This window comes from Chelonoidis abingdonii, chromosome 17, assembly GCF_003597395.2.
Source record: "Chelonoidis abingdonii isolate Lonesome George chromosome 17, CheloAbing_2.0, whole genome shotgun sequence".
Lineage (NCBI taxonomy): Eukaryota > Metazoa > Chordata > Testudines > Testudinidae > Chelonoidis > Chelonoidis abingdonii.
In genome coordinates this window covers 23,246,070-23,271,777 of record NC_133785.1, presented here as the reverse complement: position 1 = coordinate 23,271,777, position 25,708 = coordinate 23,246,070, and the positions used below count along the sequence as shown (strand labels likewise).

The 25,708-nt window shown below is 44.5% G+C and overlaps 1 protein-coding gene across 10 annotated transcripts in view; it reads right to left on the bottom strand.

The window, feature by feature from the left end:
- RAD18 (RAD18 E3 ubiquitin protein ligase) overlaps positions 1-25,355 on the bottom strand; it is a 155,271-nt gene extending 129,916 nt beyond the window's left edge. For 9 of the 10 annotated variants that reach the window (XM_032784214.2, XM_032784212.2, XM_032784213.2 and 6 more), the window contains exons 1-3: positions 10,461-10,596; positions 9,453-9,534; positions 555-616 (exon numbers count right to left, since the gene is read on the bottom strand). In XM_032784214.2, coding sequence (XP_032640105.1) covers positions 555-616; positions 9,453-9,534; positions 10,461-10,508 — 192 coding nt within the window. In that variant the 5' untranslated portion in view covers positions 10,509-10,596. Of the gene's footprint in view, positions 1-554; positions 617-9,452; positions 9,535-10,460; positions 10,597-25,258 lie in introns of those variants that run through there. The other variant, XM_032784211.2, reaches the window with a different exon arrangement.
- Between the last annotated feature and the right edge of the window lie 353 nt (positions 25,356-25,708).

The window sequence follows — 25,708 nt, the reverse complement described above, 5'->3', positions numbered from 1 at the left end:
ACCAGCCACCCCAAAATAACATGTACTCCTCAATTTAAAAAATGCGGGTGGAAAATCAATCAATCAAAAGCCATTTCTATTGGCTATAGGTTCTGTAAAAGTCTATTTTTACTAATTCTAAATTCTGGATCAAATTCAACCTAGCAGTGTCTCTTTAAAAGACCCATAATGTGAACCATACAATGATCAAAGATTGATGAAAATTAATTGTCCCTTTGGGGAATAAATGCAACATTTTCAAACTCAGGTGCCTACAAGTAAGTGCCTAAATCTGTATTAGACCACTTATTTAGGTGCCAAAGATTGCAATGACTTCAATGAATATTCAGGACCTCTGAAAAAAATCATGACACTTAGCTGCCTAGATATGGATTTTAGGTGCTCAAATTGAGGCTCTCTCATTTGAAAATATCAGCAGAGGTGAACAATATAAGAAGCAGTTCTATATATCTTACAATAACATATCTGATTAGACCCAAAGAGGAAAAAAAAAGTCTTAATACTAAAGATTTACCCAAAACAATATATAAGAAAAACAAAACAAAAATACTTACCACACAACATGTTGGACACTGAGTTTTATAAGACAGAAATTTGCGTATACAAAGGGAACAATCTGAAAAAAACAAATTACATACCATATAATCAGAGTGTACTAAGCTAAGATGAACACACATTGTTGACAGGTTTCAGAGGGACAGCCGTGTGAGTCTGAATCAGCAAAAAAAATAAGGAGTCCTCCTGTCACCTTAGAAACTGACAAATTTATTTGGGCATAAGCCTTCTTGGGCTAGAACCCACTTCACCAGATGCATGAAGTGAAAAATACAGGAGCAGGTATAAATACCTCTCTGTCATGTACATTGGCAAAACCGGACAGTTTCTATGCAGAAGAATAAATGGACACAAATCTGACATCAGGAATCATAACAGTCAAAAATAAACACTTCAGTCTCTCTGGTCACTTAGTAACAGACCTAAAAGTGGCAATTCTTCAACAAAAAAAACTTCAAAAAAACAGAGTCCAATGTGAAGCTGCAGAACTGGAATTAATGTGCAAACTGGATACCATCAGATTAGGCCTGAATAAAGACTGGGAGCGGTTGGGTCATTACAAAACCTAAACCTAATTTCCCCAATACTAATTTCTCCCTACTGTTACTCATACTTTCTTGTCAACTGTGTGTAATGGGCCACTCTCTTACCACTTCAAAAGTTACACTTGGTATCCTGCTTTTAACTGATTTATCTCGTTAGACTGACCTCACACTTGGTAAAGCAACCCCCATCCTTTCATGTATTTATACTTGCTCCTGTATTTTTCACTTCATGCATCTGATGAAATGAGTTCTAGCCCAAAGCTTATGGCCAAAAAAATTTGTTAGTCTCTTAAGGTGCCACAAGGACTGCTAGTTTTTTTTTTAACACATTGTTGAGTAACTATATATAATTTTAAATCTAGCAAAATGTGAACTAAAGTAATTATAGTCATACGTAAAAACCGAAACATTCAATAAAGAACACTATTCTATTTTAATGGAACCTTTACCAGCATATTTCAGCATTTGATCTCAGTCTGTGTGTCCATTTAAAAAAAATATTTATCAAATATACCCCAAAGCACATCAACTTTTATTGTTAAAATATCATGGTTTACTGAGCTAACCTTCAAGTTTGAAATAACTACACTTTCTAGAACCACAAAATTCAAATCCCATCCAGTATATGGAGTAATATCAGGGGGAAGATTTAACACAGGTTCCATGCTCCTACCTTTTAGGGCCTTTTCCAAAGCTCACTGAAGTCAATTCACTAACTCCCATTAACTTCAGAAAACCTTCCATTAGCCATTATTTTTATCCTCCTGCTAAGAAATGATTAAACGGGGTAAGAGCTTAATCCTGCAATGTGCTGAGCACCCTCAACCGAAGTTGAAAGTTTATTTCAGTGGGAGTTGAGGATGCTTAGCATCTTGCAGAATTGAGCCTTCCAGAAGGGCTTCTTTGGACAAAAGGAGTATGAAGGGCCTAGGAATTCCTGAGTTCCAGTCCCAGCTCTGACTCAGTACGTGGATATGGGAAAGGCACTTCGCTTCTCTGCCTCAATTTCTCCATTTAGTAAAATGAAGATAAGACCTCCCTCACAGGAGTGTTTTTAAGTGCTTTGAGAACGTAAAGCTCCATAAGCATACGAGTGCTCTGGGTTACTGTTATGTAAATTAATAGATTTGATTAAGTTCTCTGCTGATAAGTTTTTATTCCCTATTCATCTACTGTCAAGTAAATGTTCCGTCCTAGTTTTAACTCATAGACATGGCTTTCATTACACCTAAGTAGAGTTGATTAAATTTTCCAATAATATTGTAATTGCATTTCTTCTTGAAACAAAACTATTTTTAAGGAAAAATCTGTCAGAAGCATCACACTCTGCATCCCAAGTTATTCACAATTGCTTTGGGCATGCAGCTGTCTAACAGCTGGAAGAACAGATCAAGCAATAAAACAATCATCAAAGATAATTTTCGCATGTACTTTCTTATTGTTCCAATTAAATTCCCTGCACCTCTGTCTGCAATAATCATAAGAACACCTATGTGAAACTGCTTCTGCAATATACCGTCTTAAGGGCTAGTCTACACTGAAGCTGTAAGTCAACCTAAGTTATGCTACTTCAGTTACGCAAGTTAAGTAACTGAAGTCGAAGTAACTTAGGTCAACTTAGAGCAGTACCTACACCACACTATTTTGACAGGAGACACTCTCCTGCCAACTTACTTCCAGTCTCTTGGGAAGACAGAGTATAGATGTCATCAGGAGAGCGCTCTGCCATTGACTTAGCTTGTCTTCACCAGACCCACTAAATCAACATTGATTCAGCAATCGTAGCAGTGCCAATTTAGTTATAAGTATAGAGAAGCCCTAACACAATGTGAAAAGAACATTAGGGTTACAAAACCAAGCACTCAAAAATTGGGAAATGCCAGAATTAAGGATGCCTGCACAAACTTAACTCGGCCCCATTGTGCATATGTTAGCACAGAGATCGGCAATCTTTGGCATATGGCCCATCAAGGAAATCTGATGGGGGGCCAGGACGGTTTGTTTACCTGCAGCGTCCGCAGATTCAGCCAATCCAGGGCTGCAGAAAGTGGCATGGGCCAAGGGATCTGCTGGCCGCCACTTCCCGCAGCCCTCATTGGTCTGGAATGGCAAACCATGGCCAGTGGGAGCTGCAGTCAGCCGAACCTGCAGGCGCTGCAGGTAAACAAACCATTCAGGGCCACCAGCGGATTTTCCTGCTGGGCCACATGCCAAAAGGTTGCCAATCCCTGTGTAGCATATCAATACCAGCAGCACTGACATCACTGAAGAGTCTCTCTGGTGCCCAGCACCTCATAGCACCCAGGAACAGCAATTGCAGGGAAAGTCCTGCTTGGCCCCTGCAACCCTAGGGTATGCTCAGTAGAGATGTAATCTTCCAAGAATTTAGCTGCCAAACTCCACCAAGTTCTACAGACTAGGTGCAAACAGATTTTCAGAGGTATCTGAATTTGTTCAACATGTACATTTTCTGGCACAACCAGCAAAAGGCATCACCAGGGCAACACCCTTGTCAAATTTCAAGTCCTTGCCCCAAAGCATTTAAGCTACTTAGCTTCTCAACAAACCAACTGTAATTTTTTTTTTTAAACATGAGCAAAACAATGTATTTTTTCCTAATCTCATGCTTAGAAATAGCTAACGCACTTTTTTGCTGAAACTTGCCAGCAAATTCAGCCTGAGGCAGACACCCAGCATGGAAAATTTCAGCCAAGACAGTTAATATTTGACAAAATCATTATCAACTGAAAACAGGATCTTATAATGGGAGATGACAGGTAATCTTAACAAGAGGAAGCACTACCAGCTCCACCTATAATTCCATCTACAAGACAGCTTTGAGCCCTACTCCTGACTCTGGGTTTTGCTAATGTATTATTCAGAAAGACACTTCAGCAGTGAGTTGACAGATATACTCTTTGTAACAAAAACAATGGCATTTAAATGCACTAGTTCCTACAACAGACATCTGCATTCTCAGAAAAACAGTGGTTGTTTCCCAACAAACCTCTCAAAAAATGACTCCCCAATTTACAACCTGCATTTGAGAAAGTGTGGGCTAGGATGTATAGATGAAAGATGGTGGTCTTTGCTCACTAAAGACAGTGGTTACCACTGAACCATCTAGTACGAGGCACCATCTGCAAGTTCTGATCTAGAAGCAAGGACACTAGAATTTTGCTGCGAGGGGCAAGTTGCCTGCCAAACTGCCCGAAATGTGAGTGGCATTGCAACCTGGCACTTGGAGTCACAACATCACTCAAATTTGACCTTGCCTCCCCTCTGCTACGCCAGCAGAGTAGGGACTCTGCTGTTACACCACCCAGCTGTGGTCAAAGGTTGGGGGAGGGAATCTGGTCCACTCCCTCCTTGCACCTGTTTAAAGGGGCTATACATTTTTTTAAAAAAATCCATCAAGAACTTATAAGCTCTACACTGCACTCTAGTAAATAATAAATGATCAGATCATAACTTTCCATGTGAAACACCACCAGAGAGGAATTTTTATGAGGAAACCTCTGCACCAAGTCTCTACAGCATGCCATGAGAACAGGGTGCAGGAAGGGGCTAGCTCCCTGCAGTAAAAACCACAGAACCATCCCCCAACCCTGACAGATCCTGGAGGAAATCACAAAAGGGCAGGATCATGCACACTAAGGTTATGTTTACACTACCGCAGTAAGTCGACCTACGCTATGCAACTCCAGCTACGTGAATAATATAGCTGGAGTTGACGCACCTTAGGTCAAGTTACTCTGGGGTCGAAAGGAGAAAATCTCCTCTCGACTTACTTTACTCTTCTCGTCGGGGGTAAAATACATGGCTCGACTGGAGAGCAATCTGCAGTCGATTTGGCGGGTCTTTATTAGACCTGCTAAAACAACCACCGGTGGATCGATCTCAGTGCATCGATCCCTGACGTAGCGTAGACCTGCCCTAAGCTTCTATTCCTCAGCTTTAGCTCTGGCCTTGATGTGCACCCCCTTGGGCTCCATGCCAGTGAGGCTTCATTGGAGTCAGGGTTTCAGGTCCCATTTAACACAGTTGTCCCTGTATTTCCTGGGACAGAGTGGAGAGATGCATGGAAAATTTAATACAGCTCTAGGCAATGTTCTTTAAGGCAGGGGGGTGGGCAGGAAAGGAATCTGCATAACTTTAGCCTCCATCTGTTGATGTACCACACAAAGAGGTTCACTCACATAGGGCCCAATTCTGCAGTCACTCCACATGTAGAACTCCTGTTAATTCAAGTGAATAGAACTCCTGTTCAGAGCATGGCTATAGAATCAAGTTCTGCAACTGCTCATTGTACCTGCTGAGTACAAGTTGCAGGTCTTTCACATGATCTCTACTAACCTAGAATGTTAGTCACAGGACAGTACGCATAAGCTTGTAGTAAAAAGCAAAGGAAGTAAAAAGGTTCATCTGTCTGCACACAAACACTAAGAGCATGTCTAACCAGCAATGTAAGCCCAGGGTTAGTGGGGCTCGAGTCAGCTGAACTGTATCAGAGAATGCTGGGCTTGCATGCCTATACTGCATTTTAACCTTAGGTTAAGGATTTTCTGACCCGTGCTCAAACTTAGAACTCTGGCATCCACACTGCAGTGCACAGCCCCGAGTCAAAGTAACCCTATTCCAAAGTGCCTAGCGCCTCTCCTTCCCACCAAATCAGCACTGATGCTCTAACCCTACAAATGTGTTGCAAAATGCGAACACCCTTTTTCCTAACTTTGATGGTGTTACTGATGGGACTCGGGTGCCCATAAGGAGCATATGAGCACATAAGCTGCACAATGAGCTCCTTTGGAAGGTAGTTTGAGAAGGCTTTATACTGAACTACCATCTAGTTTGAGAAAGGGACTCTCCACCTCTAGGCTGCGTCACACTGCCGGGAAAATGCCTATATGCATCTGTTCTGAGGATAATCAGGACATCCTTGTCCAGGGCTGACAAACTATTAAAATGAAACTTTGCGATTCTTAATTTTTAAAATGGGATGCTCAATGAAGGTGTTTTTGTTTGGTTGGCTATTTATTTATTTTTGTCTGTTTGTTTTGAAGGTTGTCATAGAGCAGGGATCTCAAACTCAAATGACCACAAGGGCCACATGAGGACTAGTACATTGGTCCAAAGGCCACATTACTGACACCTCCCCCTCACTGCCCTCAGCCCCGCCCTCACTCCACCCCTTCCATGAAGCCCCACCCCTGCCCCGCCTCTTCCCACCCCTTCCCTGTCCCCATTCCAACCCCTTCCCCAAAATCCCCACCACAACTCCACCCCCTCCCTCCCCCAGGGGGAGCCCCCAGGAGGGGTGTGGGGTATGGCAGGAGCTCAGGGCAGGGAGTTGGGGTGTGGGGTGCATGAGGGATGAGGCAGGAGGTCAAGGCAGGGGATGGGGTGCAGAAGGGGTGTGGCAGGGGGTTCAGGGCAGTGAGGCGGGTTCAGGGTGCGGCAGGTGGCCCAGGGAAGGGGGCTGGGGTGCAGGAAGGGTGCGGGGTGCAGCAGGGGGCTCAGGGCAGGGGGTCAGGGTGCAGGGTACAGCAGGGGGCTCAGGGCAGGGGGTTGGGGTGCAGAAGGGGTGTGGCAGGGGGTCAGGGCAGGGAGTTCGACTGCAGGGAGGGTTCAGGGGGGGTGGGTTCTGTCCCAGCGCACACCGGGGGCAGGGTAGGCTCCCTGCCTGCCTGCCCTGCCCCCGCGCCACTCCAGGAAGCAGCTGGAATGTGGGGAAGCAGGAGCATGGGCTGTGTGTGCTGCTGTTGCTTCAGACACTGCCCCAGCATCTCCCATTGGCCGGGGACGGGGAACCACGGTCAATGGGAGCTGCTGGAGGCGGTGCCTGAAGTAATATCAACACACACCCCTGTGCCTCTCCTCCTCCGTCCGCTTCCCAGAGCGGCGTGGGGGCAGGGCAGTCAGGTAGGGAGCCTGCCCTGCCCCCAGTGAGCGTCGAGTCAGAGCCACTCTAGGTAAACGCTGGGAGAGAGCGAGGAGCTTGCGGACCACGGAAAATAACCTTGCGGGCTGCATGCGGCCTGCGTGTTTGAGACCTCCAACATAGAGTGTAGGTTTCAGAAGACAACACACACACACACCCCAGCCTGGCTACTGCCAGCTGTGGAGCAATGAAGTGCATCCCCTGGCCTTGGGTGCAGCTTGCTCCAGCACCCACCTCCTCCCTGTGGGAATCCCTTATCCCTGCCTCTGCCACACTGCTGCAGGCAGGGATAAGGGAACCCCGGGAGACTGTGGTGAAGTTTTGGAACTGGCTCCCATTCGCCTGGGCAGCATGCACTGAGGGCCGTATCTCTGCACATACAGCCCCAGGAAGGGCAGAGGAGCCCCAGAAGCAAGGGACAGAGGACAAAGTGGGACCAAGAGGCTGCCCTGTAGGGAGGCAGAGTGGCAGAGCTCCTGGATCAGCACAACCAGGGGAGAAATAACCCCCAATATCCTGGCAGCTGGAAGCTACCTCCCACCTGTCACCTTTGCTCCCTGCTCTGGGCAAGCTCTGAGCAGCAGCGAGGAGGAGCCAGAGTTCCTGCCACAGGAGGCTGCAGGACGGTTTTGGGGCTGGCTCCCCTCACTAGAGCCCTGCACAGATACAAAATCTGTATCTGTATCAGATCTGCAAACACGGGCCACGGATATCTGCAGCTTTGAACATAGAGCAGATATGCAGGGTTCCACCACTTACCGCCCTGACAGTGCATGCTGCCCAGATGCCCCCACACATACAGCCCCAGGGAGGGCAGGAGTGGATCAGAGAGTAGAGTGGGGACCAAGCAGCTGCCCATCAAGAAGGTGGCATCGCCAAGGTGTTGTGGAGGGGGTCATCCCTTCACACAGCCAAGCTGAGCCGGGAGCTCTGGCGCTCCTTCCTGCAGGGCTGACCATGAAGCAGCTCTCTTTGCAAAAAGCTTCTTCTGATCAGTCTCCACTGAAAACCCTGCAGGCTCTCTGATAGTGTGCTTGCAGACCAGTGTTCAGGAAACAAGAGGTTAACGCTGATTTGAGCTGCTGCCCTTTGCAAAGGGAAGTGTGGCTTCCATTTGCAATACAGTGCAATAGACTGCACCACGGACTATCCACATAGAGAAGACTAAGGAAGTTGCCCCAATGAGCTCTGGGATAGGTCCCAGAAGTCCTCTGGCTGTAAGTCAAACCGGGGCCACATGTACTCAGGAAACCGATATGGCTCAGACCCTAGAATCATAGGACCAGAAGGGACCTCGAGAGGTCTTTTAGTCCAGCCCCCTACACTCAAAGCAGGACTAAGTATTATCTACACCATTCCTGACAGGTGTTTGTCTAACCTGACCTTAGAAATCTCCAATGACAGCGATTCTACAACTTCCATAGGCAATTTATTCCAGTGCTTAACCAACCTGACAGTTAGGAAGTTTTTCCTAATGTCCAACTAAACCGCCCTTGCTGCAATTTAAGACCACTGCTTCTTGTTCTATCCTCAAAGATTAAAGACAACAATTTACCTCCCTCCTCCTTGTAACAACCTCTTATGTACCTGAAAACTTATCATATCACCTCTCAGTTTCTCTTCTCCAGACTAAATTAAACGCAATTTTTTTTCCTCATAGGTCATTTTTCTAGACTATTATCATTTTTTTGTTCATCTCTGGACCTTCTCCAATTTGTCCACATCTTTCCTGAAATGTGGTGCCCAGAACTGGATACAATACATCAGCTGAGGCCTAATCAGCGTGGAATAGAGCGGAAGAATTACTTCTTATGTCTTGCTTACAACACTCCTGCTAATACATCCAAAAACGATATTTGCTTTTTTTGCAACACTATTACGCTCTTGACTCACATTTAGCTTGCGATCCACTATGACCCCCAGATCCCTTTCCACAGTACTCCTTTCTAGGCAGTCATTTCCCATTTTGTATGTGTCTAATTGATGGTTTCCTTCTTAAGTGGTGTACTTTTCATTTGTCCTTATTGAATTTCATCCTATTTTCTTCAGGCCATTCCTCCAGCTTGTCCAGATCATTTTGAATTTTAATCCTATCCTCCAAAGCACTTGCAACTACTCCCAAGCTTGTCATCAGCCGCAAACTTTATAAGTGTACTCTCTATGCCATTATCTAGGTGTCAGCTTAACAAGGGCCTTGAACCTCAAGCCCTGCAGGATGCTGAGACCATAGGTTCAAGCCCTAGGTTATTGTAATTGGTGTGTGGACGCCAGGGGGGTTAGGCTCGAGCCTGCACTTGCACTGCTGTGTTGATGTACCCTAACATCTAACAGAAAAGATAGCAGGATGGAATGAAAATCAGGCACTAGTAAGGGATACATACACACACCCACAAAAATACTCCTGTACTTACAGTTATGTGAACACTGTGGTATGATCATTGCAATATTAAAGTAATCAAAACATATCCCACAACGCAACAAATCATCCACTACCTGAAATGGAAAACATAAAGTTAAGGTCATTCGAAGGCATCCTTCAAAAACTCTTCCTCTGACTATATGTATGATATAAAAAATATCTACATTCTTTCACTCTCAGAAATTCTTGTCCACCAGTTTCCTAAACCCCATAGATGAAAAACAAAAATCCCTCACATCTCTTGGGGACAAGTTTAACGGTTGTTTTATATCAAGAGCTGTTACATAAATGCAAACTGTCACATTGCTCTTCTGTAGCAGCTTGAACACAAATTCAATAAACAAATTGAACTGAGAACAGCTTCTGAAATCAGTTCCAGTGTGTATATTTAATCTTTGGCACCTCTGCTAGAGCTCAAGAGTGAAAAGGGGGAAGGGAATGGCAGTTCTTGCAGAAGACCTTTCCCAAATGGGAACGCTGCTAGTAATTCAGTATTATCTGACACTCCTCCTGTCAAACTCTCCCCATCGGGCTTCCTCCCTAGCAAAAATGGGGCCTGCGTCTTGTTTAAAGCAAAGAGCCTGTTCTGCCACCTAAAAGTTTTAGGGAGGGTGGGGAAGGTAAATTCCACTCTAAGGCCAGCTGCAATCCTCTGATACTTCAGGTATCCCCACGGTCACTCTTGGGAGCCCCCATGAATCAAAATGCCAGCCCTGAGGAACCACGCTCTTGCTTAAGGATTTTAAGGACCTCTCTCTTACTTACAAGGATCTTTGGACCACAAGTCTATCACCACCCCCAATAAGCACCAACGGGCGCCCCGCCATCCGCTCCCCCTGAGAGACTCTCCCCCAGGTCCTGCCGCTGCCATTGGGCCGGTGCCCCCCGGTATCATGGGGAGGCTCGGTACAAACCCCTACAGCTGGGAGCCGCGGCTCTAGGGAGCTACCCCCAGCGCAGCGCCGGGACTGAAGGCCCGAGAAGCCTCCCTCCCACTTACTTTCAGCAGGGAGAGGTTCTCCGGCCAGCGCGGCTCGCCCAGCGCCATGGTGCCTGCCACAGCCAGGGCCAGCTGCCGGCCCGCGCGCAGCCGGCCCCAAATCACCCGCGCTCAGCTCCCGGCACAACAACGGCGCGCGGATACTTCCGGACCCGCCCCGGAGGTTGCTGGGAGATGTAGTTTGTGCGGAGGCTACGCTCTGCTCCCCTGCCAGGCCTGTGGCTGGGCCTGGCCGGGGTGGGGGGCTGGGGCCAGGTAGTAAGGGGGAAGGCGCATCCCCCTAGAAGAAGGGCGATTCCTTCTTTGCTACCGTGTGTCAGCCTCCCTCTCACAGAGACGCTGCCAGGGCTGTTTAAAATACAGGGGCCAGGAGGCGCAATGGGACCCTCCCCTCCGGGATTTCTCTAACCCCCTCCCCACCCCGAATTTCACCAACACCCTCCAGTTTTGTGAACTAGTTGCATGCATTGTTGTCAATTTAGTGATTGTTTGGACATGTGAATTGAAATTGAAACATTAATATGCATGTTAAAAGCATATAAAGTGTGTGATAAAATACATGCATCTGAAAAAGTATAATAGATTTGAAAAGTATGAACATAGACTAGCTTCCTTAGACAGCTGTTGGTTTTTATGACAATGTCAGTGTATTCATTTTGGTGATGTTGGCCAACCTAATAATTTCAAATTATGATTTGTAAGCAAAGTCTAAAGGAGCTGTCCCTGCCAGCTACCGATGAGCTGGGGGCTGGGGTGAAAGGGTTCAGGACCAGATTGTATTTACATTCACACCTAATCTACATAGGTATCCAGCAAACAGAGCTGTATTGCCCAAGTACAAGGAGAGGGGTAATGAAATGAGGGGGGTAATAAAATGTTATTGTATGAGTAAAGGGCCCTAGCCTGTATTGATTGAGGGCACCAAGAGAGAGGATGGGGACAGGTGTTTTGCTTGATGGTCTGCCTGAGTCACAAGTATTATTACAAGTACTCCACTGTTTAAAGACAGAGATGATTAGGCTTTACAGATAGTCTTTTGTTTTGTTAAGTGACCACTAAAGCTGAAATCATTAGGTCTAAGTGGTTAGATCTACTGTGGGACAGTGTTTCTGTGGAAAAGATGACCCAGTCTGCATTAGCAGTGAGGTTTCCGCACTGAGAGCTCAGTGACATCACAGAGAGCTGGGTGAAACCTCAAGAGACCAACTCACAGAGGTCACAGTGACAGGTGGCAGCAGAAGGTGATGGTACAGGGCCATTGGCAACAGAGCAATGGAGTGAACAGTGGCCAGAGTGAAAAGTGAGCAGCTGGAGGAACAAGCAAGGTGCCTTCTTGCCCCCCACCTGGGAGGTGAACTCATGTGAAAGCACCTCTGAACTCTGAGTCTCCACTGACCAAGGACAACACCAGTGAGTGTTAATGAGGCTGTTAAGAATCCTGGCCACATAACACAATTCATGTGAACAAATAGGGCTATGGCATCATACTTTCTATTTAAGCAAGAGATACCACACACTACAAACTGGAGGCCAATGGTCATCCTGAAGTTGAACACTGGTTCCAGACAAGACCAGAAAATGTTCACTGTCTTTCTGCAAGAAATTTAGCTGACTGGCTAGAAGCACGTGGTGCAACAATGAAAGACTCAACAGTTGAAAAAGTGAAGAACTCTCTCACCACATTCAAAAAACTTGCATACGTGGCTGATGAATGCATCAATGCAAAGGGCATCAAGTCATTGTGTACGTTATCTTGATGTCAGTGGCAGGCCAGTAGATGCATTTCTAGATGTTCAAATTATAGAAGACACATCGGCTGCATCTGTGACAACCCAGTCTTAGAAGAGTTAAATGCTTGTCAACTGGACCCCAAACAGATGGCTGTTTGTGCATTTGATGGAGCTGCAAACTTCTCTGGAAGACATAGTGGAGTATAAGCTTTGCTCAGAGAAAAGTGTAACCCTAATCTCTTCTATACACACTGCAGAGGCCATCTACTCCAACTAGTGCTAGTATGAGCTGCAGACTCTTCAAAAGACATTTAAAAAGCTATAAATGTAATGTCTTCATCATGTTCTTTTTTCAGCAAGAGTCCAAAAAGACTGAATATCTTGGAAAATATAGACGATACACTGGGACTGAAATTCAAATTAGTCCAACCTGGGAAAACCCTCTGGCTTTCTCATGAATAATCGTTGGCTGTTGTCCTAAAATTACTCCAGCCATTATTTCTGGCTTTGGAAAGTATCTACCAAGATGGGATGGATCTAAGTAGTGAGCCTGGTGGATTACTTTTGCTACTACATTCAGAGAAGACTATTGCCATTCTCTCTCGTAAGTCTGCTGTTGAAAACACTTGGGTCATAAAACAATGGCATCCAGGCATCTGCTACAACAGTAGTAGATCTTTGTTCAGCAATAGAAGCTACATTTGGATCAATCAGAAAGCTATCAATTGAAAAAGTACTGGAAGAAGCAAAGACTTCAGCCCAGAAGTTGACTAACGAAGGCATTTATATTGAATGCTTAAGTGAAGAGGACAAGAAGTGTTTGATAAGACTACTGAAAAAGTACACAGACTTGATTCTTAAAAATCTACAATAGCAACTTCTAGATTCTACTCAACCTCTACAGAGCTTTTACAGATCCCTGTCCTATAAAACACTGACAGTTGAGTGGAGTGAGTAAGGCACTACAAGCAATGGGGCTGCCATGTGCTCAGGACAGAATAGAGAATTTGAACACAGAGTGGAATATCATACAATGAATGAATAAAGATTTGACTTCAACTTCTTTATCATCACTAGTGGCTTGACCCGATCTTTATGCTATGTTTCTTGGGATGAAAGAAGTAGGAATTCATCTCTTGCTACTCCTAGTCACAACAGCTACAGTTGAGCGTTCTTTTTCATTGAGTAGAATTTTGTGTTCGGAAAGAAATCACCTTCTGCCTGATCATGTGAATGAACTAATGAGCATATCAACTGAAGGAATGGAAGTACCAGACACATGAGAAGCCACCAAAGATGAACGCATTGCATTCAAGAAGTTCACTAACAAAGTTGTACAAAATTATAACAAGAAACCAAGAAGGATGTAGATGTAGTGCTTCATAGAAGGCTTGAGTAGCCAACTTTAATCTGTGTGATGATTTTAAAACATGAGTTAAATCTAATAAAATGATCATGAAACATTTTTCAGTTTTTACTGCGGTGCCATATAGCCCACCTTCACCCTCATGGTCTGACCCCTCATCGTCCCTGACACACACACACCTGCGTAAATTCGAACACCCCCGCTAATTTCAATTCTTGGGGAAAACACTGCCTCCCCTTGTGTCCACAGGAATGTCTCCTGGGATCCCGCTGCTGGTCCTCCAGTGAATTCAACATCACACTCCACTACTGTCATACCAAGCACTCAGAAATCATGTCAGACACCATCCTGCCCCCTCCTGATCATGAGATTGGTATAACTATTGTAGTAGGAAGAGAGCCTGAAACATAAACCTTTGTATCAGAAGCCTTGTATGAGGCCTGAGGCCTGAACCAAAGTGATCAAAACTTTGTTGATATAAAGCAAAGTCAGGTTGTGAGCAAGAGGCAGGCCCTGTTCTCAGAATCTGGCATGCATAGGGATGATATTGCAAAAACACATATTCCTAAGAGGTGCTAGGCACAAAACAAGCAAGCATATTGCAGAAGGGTGGTACCAGAACGCTCCAATAAACACATTCCCCAACGATAACAAGAATACACTGACCCATTTTAAGGATAAGGTCAAGATGATGAATAGAGATGTTTTGATCGAACCTACAGATACAAGGCAATGGGTGGCACCCTGATATGTCAGAGGGCAATAAGTAACTTGTTTGTATTGGTGTACAAAGATGTATTTCAGAGGGAGTGTCTTTGTCCAGCCGAGAGGGCAGTGTAAAGGTCTGCCCCTGACTGAGCTGCATCCATTGTCACCAGCATACATTTGCTAGTGTAACTGTAGACATTGATCCAGGGAGCTAGGACCATGCTTTGCTGACAATAAAACTGGCCAGGTGCCTTCGCACCTTAACGGATTTTGCGGTCATTGGGCAGTTCGCTCAAGATATGCTGTGCCAGCTATCTGCGCGGAGCTGGGACAGCACACAAGGAACACACATGCAGCCGAACATCTGATGACAACTATCACAAGATTTTATTTAAAAAAATAAGTTTGGGCAGCTTTTTATTTGCCTCTAAGGTTCAAGTTTTCAATCTTTTCTTCATAACCATAAGGGGCAGAAACTTGCTTAAAAAAAAAAAGTGACGATCTACACATAATCCGATGATTCCAGAAGCAGAGGCTTCAAGAAAAATGTGAAATATTGCAAGACTAGCAATACAATGGTAAGCATGAGCAACAGTGTAGTCTTCAGAACATGCTACAAGGCCATTAGTTCAATGATTCTCAAACTGGGGCCGCCATTTGTGTAGGGAAAGCCCCTGGCGGTCCGGGACAGTTTGTTTACCTGCTGGGTCCGCAGGTTCAGCCGATCCCAGTTCCCACTGGCCGTGGTTCGCCACTCCAGGCCAATGGGGGCTGCAGGAAGCAGCACGGGACAAGGGATTTGCTGGCCACCGCTTCCTGCAGCCCCCATTGGCCTGGAGCAGCAAACTGCGGGTAGTGGGAGCTGCAGTCAGCCAAACCTGCGGACCTGGCAGGTAAACAAACCAGACTGGCCCGCCAGGGGCTCTCTCTACACAAGCGGCGGCCCCAGTTTGAGAATCACTGCACTAGTTTGTCCATAATTTTGCCTGAGGAGAAGAAGCTGGAAATCCCTGATGACTTTTAGAGTCACAGAATTTAAGTCTAGAGGGACCAGCGGATCATCTAATCTGACCTGGCTACCACTACCCCACCTGCATTAAACTGAAATTATACAGAGTATTATAGGAGACTAGACTATATGTGCCACAGCCAGAGAATAGGAGGGACCACGGTGCACCAGTGCCAAACGCAACTGCAATGGCAGGGAAATGATCCACACCCACAAGCTGCAGAGGAAAGCAAAAATCCCCCAAGGTCACTGCCAGATTGACCTGGGGGGAAATTCCTTCTTCACCCATATATGGCAATCAGTTAGACCCTGAGCACATGAGCAAGAACCAAGCAGCCAAGTACTAGAGAGAGAGAATGCTTGGCGTCACTTCAGAGCTCTGCTCCTCCCCATCCAATGTCCCATCTCCAGCCCTGGCCATCTCTGATGCTTCAGAGAAAGGAGATGAAAAACAAACCAGAATAAACTGGGAGCTCAGACACTACAGTGATGAGAGCTATATAAATACCTAGATAGATTTGGGTGTGAGGATTTCATTGATCCCTGGGGTTTTCAGTTGGATCCTTCTATAAACTTGGGTCTAATTTGTTATTTAATTAACCTACTAGGGGACAGGGCTGGCTCCAGGCCCCAGCGGGCCAAGCGCGTGCTTGGGGCGCCATGCCGTGGGGGGCGCTCTGCCGGTTGCCAGGAGGGCGCCAAGTGGCTCCGGTGGAGCATCCGCAGGCATGCCTGCGGGAGGTCCACCGGAGCCGCGGGACCACCGGACCCCCCGCAGGAAAGCCTGCGGGACGTCCACCAGAGCCGTGGGACCGGCGAGCTGCAGAGCGCCCCCCACCCCCACTGGAGTGCCGCCGTGCTTGGGTTGACAAAATTGCTAGAGCCGGCCCTGCTAGGGGATATGCTGCAAAACGGTTTTAAGGCAATAGCTAACTCTTATTGCAAAAGGGATTTTATCTAATACGAAAGTATAAAGTCTGAGGATGCGTCTGTGTTTTTTTGTGGTGTAAGTTGTAATGTTTGCTTTTCCTTACTGTTTCATCTTTGAATCTATGTTTTTTCCTATTAACCAAACTTTTTGTTTATTTTCACTGCAAGCAGGTCTCTGGTATGCAAAGTGGACTGTGTAAGCCAAAGTAAGGTGACATCTAGGGGGCTGGGTTCATGCTCTCAGGGGTGATGAAATAGAGGGGAAAAGTCAGCATGTCTGATAGTTCAGGAGGACTTATTTGGGGAAACTCAGGACTAGAAGGGCTGTTGGTGTCACCTGGCACTTGGCTGGTGAGACCCAGGGTGAGACCTTATGCTTGTGGGCTGGAAACTGGTGTCAGACATCTGAACCATAGCTGCACAGCACCAAGCTACCCAAAAGTTACTGAGCAGGTGGTGGCAACCACTCACTGGTGTGGGTGGACCCCAAAAAGTCATAACAGAGTAACCAGCTTTTGCCCTAGATTAACTATAAAAGATTACTCTTTTTCTGTCCTCCAAAGAGCAATTTCGGCTGTATCTTTACTTATAGCCGATGTTCTCAAACCAAAACAAGTTAGGTCCTATGTAATTTTGATAAATTAGAACAAGAATGTGAAAAATAGATGCTCTGATTCAATTTAAACTATGAGTCAATGGCACTTTTCCTTCCTGCTTTCTGTTCCTTCTATTCACCACCTTTTTAATTTGTTTAAATTCCACCCCTCTTCCCATTTGTAAAATCCTCTTTCTCTGAATCGTCCTCCGTTCATGGGAGTGAGTATGCCAAGAGATCAGAGCAAGGACTTAGGACACAAGACGCCTGGGGGCTATTGTCTTTTCTGCCACCAATCTCTTTGTGCCTCATTTTACCCATCTGAAAAAAAGAAAGTGAATTACTTGTTAGAGGTGATATAGAGCTTAATGTTCTAATAATGTTTGTAAAAACAATAAGGAGTCTGGTGGCACCTTAAAGACTAACAGATTTATTTGAGCATAAGCTTTCATGGGTAAAAAACCCGGTCTCCATGCATCTGAAGAAGTGGGGTTTTTACCCATGAAAGCTTATGCTCAAATAAATCTGTTAAGTCTCTAAGGTGCCACCGGACTCCTCATTGTTTTTGTGGATACAGACTATCATGGCTACCCCTCTAATGTTTGTAAAGTACTTGGAGAGTAGCAGGTAGAAGATGCCACCTATATAATGTGCAATCATTATTAGTCATTCTGTTCTTCTGCATAACAAATTATTATCCATGTCCTACATACTTTAATACAATAATTATAAGTTTAACAATTTTAAAATCTTTTTCTCTCTCTCTGTTTCCGGTACCATTTTACGCCACATGACCGTGGAGTAAAATGAATGTAATCTATAAGAGAAAGTTGTGACTAGATGTCAGGCACTTATGAGTTCTAATATTTCATCTAAGTTACTGAATCTCATTTTTGGCCTTGAGCAAGTCATTGAACCTGTCCTTAGTTGTAAAACTGTGATGATAATACTTACCTACCTCTTCCTCAAGGGTGTCGTCAGGATTAATTAGTTAATGGCTGGATAGTGTTTAAAGCCTCGTAAAGTGCTATTAAGTTATTTTTATTATAATCAGAATGTATTATTCAATTTTCATTTTCTAATTAAGTCTAATTAAATACCAACATAAGAACTTTAAAAATCTTATACAATAATTTTTGCTCAAATAATTGTTCAAACCCAAAATTTCAACACTTGCAGTTCATGAGCAATATAAAAAAAATGTATAGTTCTACAAGTTTGAGAGTTATCTCTAACAATGTGTAAAACTACTCCCAAAACACCATTTTAAATGGACTTTGTTTATCATTTCCAGTTTAATTTTATTTCCATAGTGACTGATATTTTTAGCAGCTGTCACACTGAATGTGGAAACAGAATCTAAGCCAAAGAAACTGTTTGTATAAAGCTTTTGTTCATTTTCTCTGCATGGCATTTCTTCAACTTTAAGCACTCAGGCTGTTTGCATGGAGTAAGTCAGGGCTAAGTGAATCTTGGCAACAGCAGGTGCAAAATCCCCAAAAGTCTCAGGACCTAGATCACCAGTGACATAAATGACCATGTAAAATATACATTAGGGCTCAATCTTCTCTGGGACTTTAATCTCCGCTTACTTACACAACTGAATGCTTACACAAGAGTGAAGTCAGCGGAGTTACTCCAGATTTACACCAATGTACGTGAGCACAGAATTTGGCCCCAGACATAAATTGTTCAGAAAACAGGTAAGTGTATGTAAGTGGCACCAAGTTGGCATTCAGATATGCAAAGTTAGTGTAATTTTCATGCCTATGATTTCAGATCAAAACCAGAGCCCGCTTACCTCTTTATCTCCCACCCCTATGATCATGACCCTTTATGATCATCACCTTCTCATCTAACATTCACTACTAATTTTTTGTTTCTTCATCTTCCTTTCCCTCTTAAAGACTTTTTCCCCCTCCAGATTCATTACTTTCCTTTCCTGCCCTTTCCTCAGTGCCTTATCAGGATCCAGTTGGCATGACAACTTGCAGATTTGTTTATTTATTTTGGCTTTTGGTGTTTACAGGTCTCTTGTGGTATAAATGCAGTAATACGGGTCCTTCAGCAACATATACTTTGCTATTGCAATATTTGCATTAGTATTGTTACTAATAAGTAAGTTTAAAATTTGCAGATAAGATGGTACACTGGCATTTCGATCAAAGTTTATGACATGTGGACAAATGCCTTCTTCCCTGCTGCTTTCGACCTAGCACAGGAGATAAAGCCATTTGTCTCTTTGTTTGATAATATCTTAATAAATAAATCCAGTGTTTGCTGGATTCAGCAGGGTAACTGGAGAGGACATAGTGACCAGATTATTGCACCAACTGAAATTAGGAATAATTCCATGAATCAGTGGAGTTATACCAATGTTAAACCAGAATCAGGCCTACAAATATTCAGTGGGCCAAACAACTTCAACAGGTGAGACTGAGCAGGATCCAACCCAGAACACCCAAGGATTAAAGGATTCATCTGGGAGGTGAGAGACCTGCAGTTAAATCCCTGTTCTGAATCAGACAGACTGGGGCTTGAACCTGCACTTCCTACATCCTAAGAGAGTATTCTAACCTGTGGGACATAGGATATAAGAGGACCACTTCATTTTTGCAAGAAAGGGATGACCTGGCTTATGCGCCTAACTTCAGGAGATGGTCCACAACCCAGAGTTGGATGCTTAATTCCCCTTGGCATTTTCTACTGTCTACCTTAGGCAGCTCCCTGCTCAGCTTGCTGGCTTCTGTGAATCTTTTTCTTAGGCACCTAATTCTTCCTGTGCATTGTGAAAGGAGCCTGGGCACCTAACGTGGGCCTGAGAATTCCACTGGGTAGAAGGGCGCCTGAATTTAGGTGTTGCAATGTCAAGCCTAAGTCTCCTTTGCAGGTCTAGCCCAAGGTAATTCCAAGTAGCATAACATACATTCCAGCCACAGCACTTCTCCTGGGAGGGAACTAGACTACTGTTTCTTCCTGAGAACTCCTCAGCCCCAGATTCTAACTCCTCCTGATCAGAAGTTGCTCTCTCCTCCCCACTCCTCACCAGGGTGGAGGCAACAAGCTACACTTCACAACAGTGAGTCAGCATGGCTCAATTAGCATCTTCCTACAGGTTCTGACACCTGTTGAGAATATGGTGCCACACTTTTACACCACCCAATGCCATTTTCTTTAGCTCCTCCTTTTTCTTATTTATTATCTGGAATGAGGAAATGCTTTGCAGCCCCAGTCATGGATCAGACCTCATTGGAGTAGATACTGTGCAAATACATTATAAAGAGATGGTAGAGAATCTTGCAGCAGCATTCAGGATGGATGGAAATGGAGCAAGATGGGCTTTGTCAAGGTTAGAGAGGAAAAGAAGTTGCAATTGTCGAGGCGTAAGATGGGGATGACCTCAATGGGAGTTTAATTGTCAGACAAAAGGCCAGATTTTATAGATGTCATTTAGGAAGAGGTGGAAAGATTCAGATATGTCCTGGATGTCAGGTTCTAGAGAGAAGGCCAGGCCAAAGTCAACATCCAGATTATGGCTCTGAGTGACAGGGAGATGGCAGCATTGTTCACAATGACTAAGAAAGGAGAGAGTGGGAATTCTTGCTTTTGCTGTGTCTTATCTTTCCTTCTCCACAGCAATTCGATCTAATATACGGGCCATTTGGAGGAAAGACTTAACTAGCTACATCTTGCCAGTAGCTGGATTCACTGTTTTGTACAAACACTACCTGTTGACTAGGGTCCTAGTTTGAGTCTCAGATATGTCAAGGAGCTCAGAAAACAGATGGGGCATTCTCCCAGCTGGTTAACTCCAGTTTAGTGTATAGTGGTCGTCCCCATCCCCCCACTCCCCAGCTGAATAAAATAAGAGGCCAAATCCATACTTGGTCTAACTCAAATTATTTTAATGGCATGGAACAAAGGATACTTTTGCCACAGCACCTCCCATTAAAACACTGAATTGACCTGACAGAAGTTGGGTTCTATCACACTGAAACTTATAGAATCTCCACTATAGTATGTTTAAAAATAATCTATACAAGGTAAAACCTAGTGCTGCACCAGTAAAGTCAATAAAACCATAAATCCCAACAGGGAATTCATTGTTTTATTAATTATTATTAATAATATTTTTATTAGCACACACTCTGATATGATGAGTGTGGTACAAATACTGTGGCTAGACATGATAGACAGAAATAGATAAGAGGCTGGAGAGAGAGATAAGAAAGATGTCAGCACTAAACCAGTGAGTGGCATTATTGTACACTCATTCTGCTCATGGAAATATTATAGACGTCTATAGGTGATCCAGTCTCAGAATGAACAGAGCTATCATTTATATTGAGGTTATGAACTTCCATTCACTACATGCAATACTAGTTCTGATACTAACTAGTTTACATTAGCAATGGATGATCAGAAGCCAATGTTTGTATAATCGCTCTCAGTGGGAGACTCCACCTGCATCTTCAGAGATATGTTCATTTAAAAATGTTTTGACACTCTGTGTCCACACGGTCTGGAAGGATGGTCTCCCTCTTGACTTTTGCAATTAGCTTACTGCCTCTCACCCCAGTAAATTCTATTTTCTATTTAAAATTTCTCTGGAGGAGCATACAGCAGTCCGGTGCCATGGAAACAACCTCCTGTGTCTACATGCATATTACTGTGATGGGTTGCCATGGCTATGTGCATTACACCCACAACTGCTATCACATAAGGTGGCTCAGGTCTGTCTTTCTGACTGCCAGAAGGGGGTGGGGTGGGAGTGTATTACAAAACCCATTATAGATATCCATCTCCTTTGGCTGGAAGTAAGCATCTCAGATGGCAGCAGATCATGCCTGAGTGCCTCTGAAGTGAGTTAAGAGGTTCCAGTGGATTTTCTGATGTTCTCGGGGGAAAAGCTCAATTATTAGATGCTGGCTAAGTAATATAGGGTGAAATTTTCAAAAGTATCTAAGTGACTTAGGAGCTTGAGTCCCATGGGTGCTTAGACACTTGAATATATCACTCACAGAGTGCACATTAAAAAGTTAGTCTTTGACAATAGGAACCACACACGGATAGCTAACATTTTGCAGTTAGAATTCTATTCTATATAGTTCTTACACCACCTTCCTTACCATAGCAGCTGGACACCTTCCAGAAGTGCAATACAGTGATACAAGTAACATCTGTTTGTGAGATTACAAGTTTGACTGATAAAGGTAATAGAGAGGATGTAATATACTTGACTTCTGTAAGGCATTTGACTTGATAATGTATGACATTTTGATTAAAATGTAGACATACAAAATTAACAGTGCACATTCAGTGGATTAAAAACTGGCTAACTGATAGGACTCAAAATATAATAGTAAGCAGAGAATCATCATCGACTATGTTTGTAGTGGGGTCCTGCAGGGATCGGTTCTTGGCCCTATGCTATTTAACATTTTTATCAGTAACCTGGATGAGAACATAAAATCATTGCCTGCGGATGAACATGAGCTCCCAGTGTGATGCTGTGGCCAAAAGCGGCTAATGCAATGCTTGGATGCATAAACAGGGGAATCTTGAGCGGGAGCAGAAGGGATATTGACCTCTGTATTTGGCACTGATGTGACCACTGCTGGAATACTGTGTCCAGTTCTGTGATGTCCACAATTCAAAAGGGATGTTGATAAATTGGGGAAGGTTTAGAGAAGAGCCAGAAGAAAGATTCAAGGATTAGAAAACAGACCTTATCAAGAGACTCAAGGAGCTCAATTTGCTCAATGAAGAGAAGGTTAGGGATGGCTTGATCATAGTCTGCATTATAAGTAACTATGTGGGGAACACTGGAAGTCTTTTTAAAACATATGCTCTAGTTAAAAATAAATTATTTGGGGAAGTTCTATGGCCTTTGTTATACAAGAGTCAAACTAGTTGATCACAGTGGCCCTTGCTGGCCTTGGGATCTATGAATCTATGAAACAGGAAATAATTATGGTTAAGGCTGTTTTTGTCATGGATATTTTTAGTAAAAGTCATGCACAGGTCATGGGCAATAAACGAAATTAAGGGAAACCCATGACCTCTCCCAACTTTCACTAAAAATATCCCTGACAAAATGGTGAAGTGGGTTCAGCACCCACTGCTGCTGGGGCTCTGGGGGCTCCTGCCAATGCATGAGTGGGAGCTCCAGGATTCCCCCTCGCCCCCACACAGGGGCTGAGCAGTTCTAGGAGTGCACTGCCACTCATGGCAGCAGGAATCTCCAGGGCATTCCCTACCACCTGCAGTGAATGGGAGTGCCAGGGTTCCCATTGCCCAAGGCTGCTGGGAGCTTGGGCAGTCCCTTCCCCACCACGGCTAAGCAGCTGCGAGGGGTTCCCCCCGTGTCGGAGCCCAAAGGCCTCTGGCCTAACATGGCGTCTGGATGGCCAATTGCCGGTCATCTAAAGGTCACACTAGTACTGTGTGCAGCACTGTAGTGCGGTGTACAACCTTAGAGGGCCGTGTGCAGGTTCCCGCCTTTTTACCTGGTCACCTAGGGGTTAGGCTAGGGTCGTGTGCAGTCTCCTGCTCTTCTGCCTAGCAACCCAGGGGTCAGGTTAGTGCTGTGTGCATAACACCAGCGTGCCTTGTGCAAAGGGGCCCAATCTGACCAATCGTAATACAGTTCAAAGGGTCAGATTAGGGTTGTGTGCAAAACTATGCTAGTGTGCTGAGTGCAGTTTCTAGTGGCTTCTAATGTGCCGTGTGCAAAATCTGCCCACGTAGGGGGCAACAGCTCGGAACCTGGAGGGTGGGGGAGCTAGGGACCAATCAAATTGTGCCAGGTGTAAAACAGTCCCTGGAATAAAACCATGCCTCAGGCCAGGGTCGGTAGGAGTATCCGTTAACTGACTGAAGGACCTGATCAACCTTTCAGCCAGGGGTCTCCTCCGGATATAGCCGGCTCGTGTCATGTGTTTTTGTTTCTTTTTCACGGTTTTTTCCACGGATTTATTATTTTTGCAACGGTATTTTCTATGGATTGCTTATTTATTCTACGGTATTTTTCCACGGATTTGGTATATTTCTGGTGTCTGTTCCGCTGGTCAGCTGCGCCTGGAATACGGTACTCGCTCACTAACTGTCTGTGTTTTGCCTAACCTCTCCCTTGCTTTTTCCCTTTATTTGGTATACCACTGCTTGTGCTGCTGTCTGTCATAAAGTTATGTGTATATGGTACCAAAAGTGAGTTATTATAAAACTGCTATTGAGTTTAATTTGGTGTCTTTAGTAATAATATTTGGTTAAGTGTGCACACAGATCATTTTATTTGGTATATTCGTTTACCTTTTACAAGAGCAGTTAATTTTGAAGTAATTGGTTATGTGTAAATAGATGTAAATAGCGTGTTTAGATTGTGTAAAGGTTTCTTGTTCTAATAGCTTGTTTCTGTTAGCTGATAGAAGTGTTCCTCCCCAGCCCAAGTTGTGATTTTCTCCCTGTTAATAAACGGCCACGTGGTGTTTTCAAGTTCCCAGTTTGTCTGGTCTTGGTTCCTTTCCTCACTCGATCAAAAGAACTTCACTGGACCTGCCTTTGGGTACGGACACCCCACTGCCTGCATGGCTAGGCAGCTGCAGGGGGTCCACCTGCCATGGCTGGGCAGCTGCAGGGTCCCCCCAGGAGGACAGGTACTGGGAGCTGTGGAGGGAGGCCAGCTGGGAACTCCAGCCCCAGGGCAGAAAATGTCATGGAGATCAATGGAAGTCACTGATTCTGTGACTTCCATGACCTCCGAGACATAAACGTAACCTCCATTATGGTATCTGTTGGTAAGGGATAATTATGTCAAAATAGAACAGCTCATCAAATAGAAAACTTCTTTACCAGCTCTGACTACACTTGCTGAGGCTCATGCTGTCACCAGCCAGCTTCCTGCAGTTTAGTAAACTAACGACCTTGGAAACACATTGTCCTTTTGGATAGCAGCTACATGATCGGAATGTATTACTCCCTAGGACAGAGCAAGACTTCACAGTACTCAGAATGCAATGTCTAAGCTGTCTTGTAAAACCCCTCACGATGAAAGGACTGCCTGGTGGACCTCTCTCCTCCAGCTGTCTTAGCTGAACATTAATAATACAAGACAAAGTTTGACACGATGAATATTCACCTGCTTGTGCCTGTGGCAATGTAATCCTCAATGCTTTTCCTGGGTTCTCTTTTTCTGAACGGTAAGGAAGCTGTTATCACCATTTTGGAGCAACCCAAATTTGCCTCTCAAAAACATATCTCATCCAGTGTCCTATATCAAAGTCACACTAGCTTTCACCCAAACTTAGGATGACCAGATGTCCCGATAATATAGGGACAGTTCTGATATTTGGGGCTTTTTCTTATATAGGCTCCTATTACTCCCCATCCCGTGTCCCAATTTTTCACACTTGCTGTCTGGTCACTCTACCCAATCAACATCATAAATCATCTTATACTTACAGGCGATCCACAGAAGGCAGCTCCTTTGCAGTTGCTCCTGCACAACACCCTGTAATGGCATCACAAAGGTGAAAATTTTGCTAAGTGTGCCATCAGTTCGGAGTCTGACCTTGCAGCCCGATGGACAAAATGTTCTTTATGTGCTTCATTGCGATAACTGTTACAGACCATCTGACTCCAAACAGTTGCCTGGTCTTAATCATCGTGCTATTAAACCTACAAGCATCAACACTGTTGTTAGGCTTTTAAAATAGTTTACTATAATTACATTTGTACTAGAGCTGTTCATTGCTCACACAGATGTAATTTATTTTCAATAAAACAGTGTCCCACTATTTGACTAGTCAAGCCATAGCTTTAAAGCAGTGTACATTAGTTGTTCAGAGTTCAGCAGCTGCTCTCCACTTAAACTGGTTATGCTTTTAGCTGAAAACTGTGCAGATTCCTATG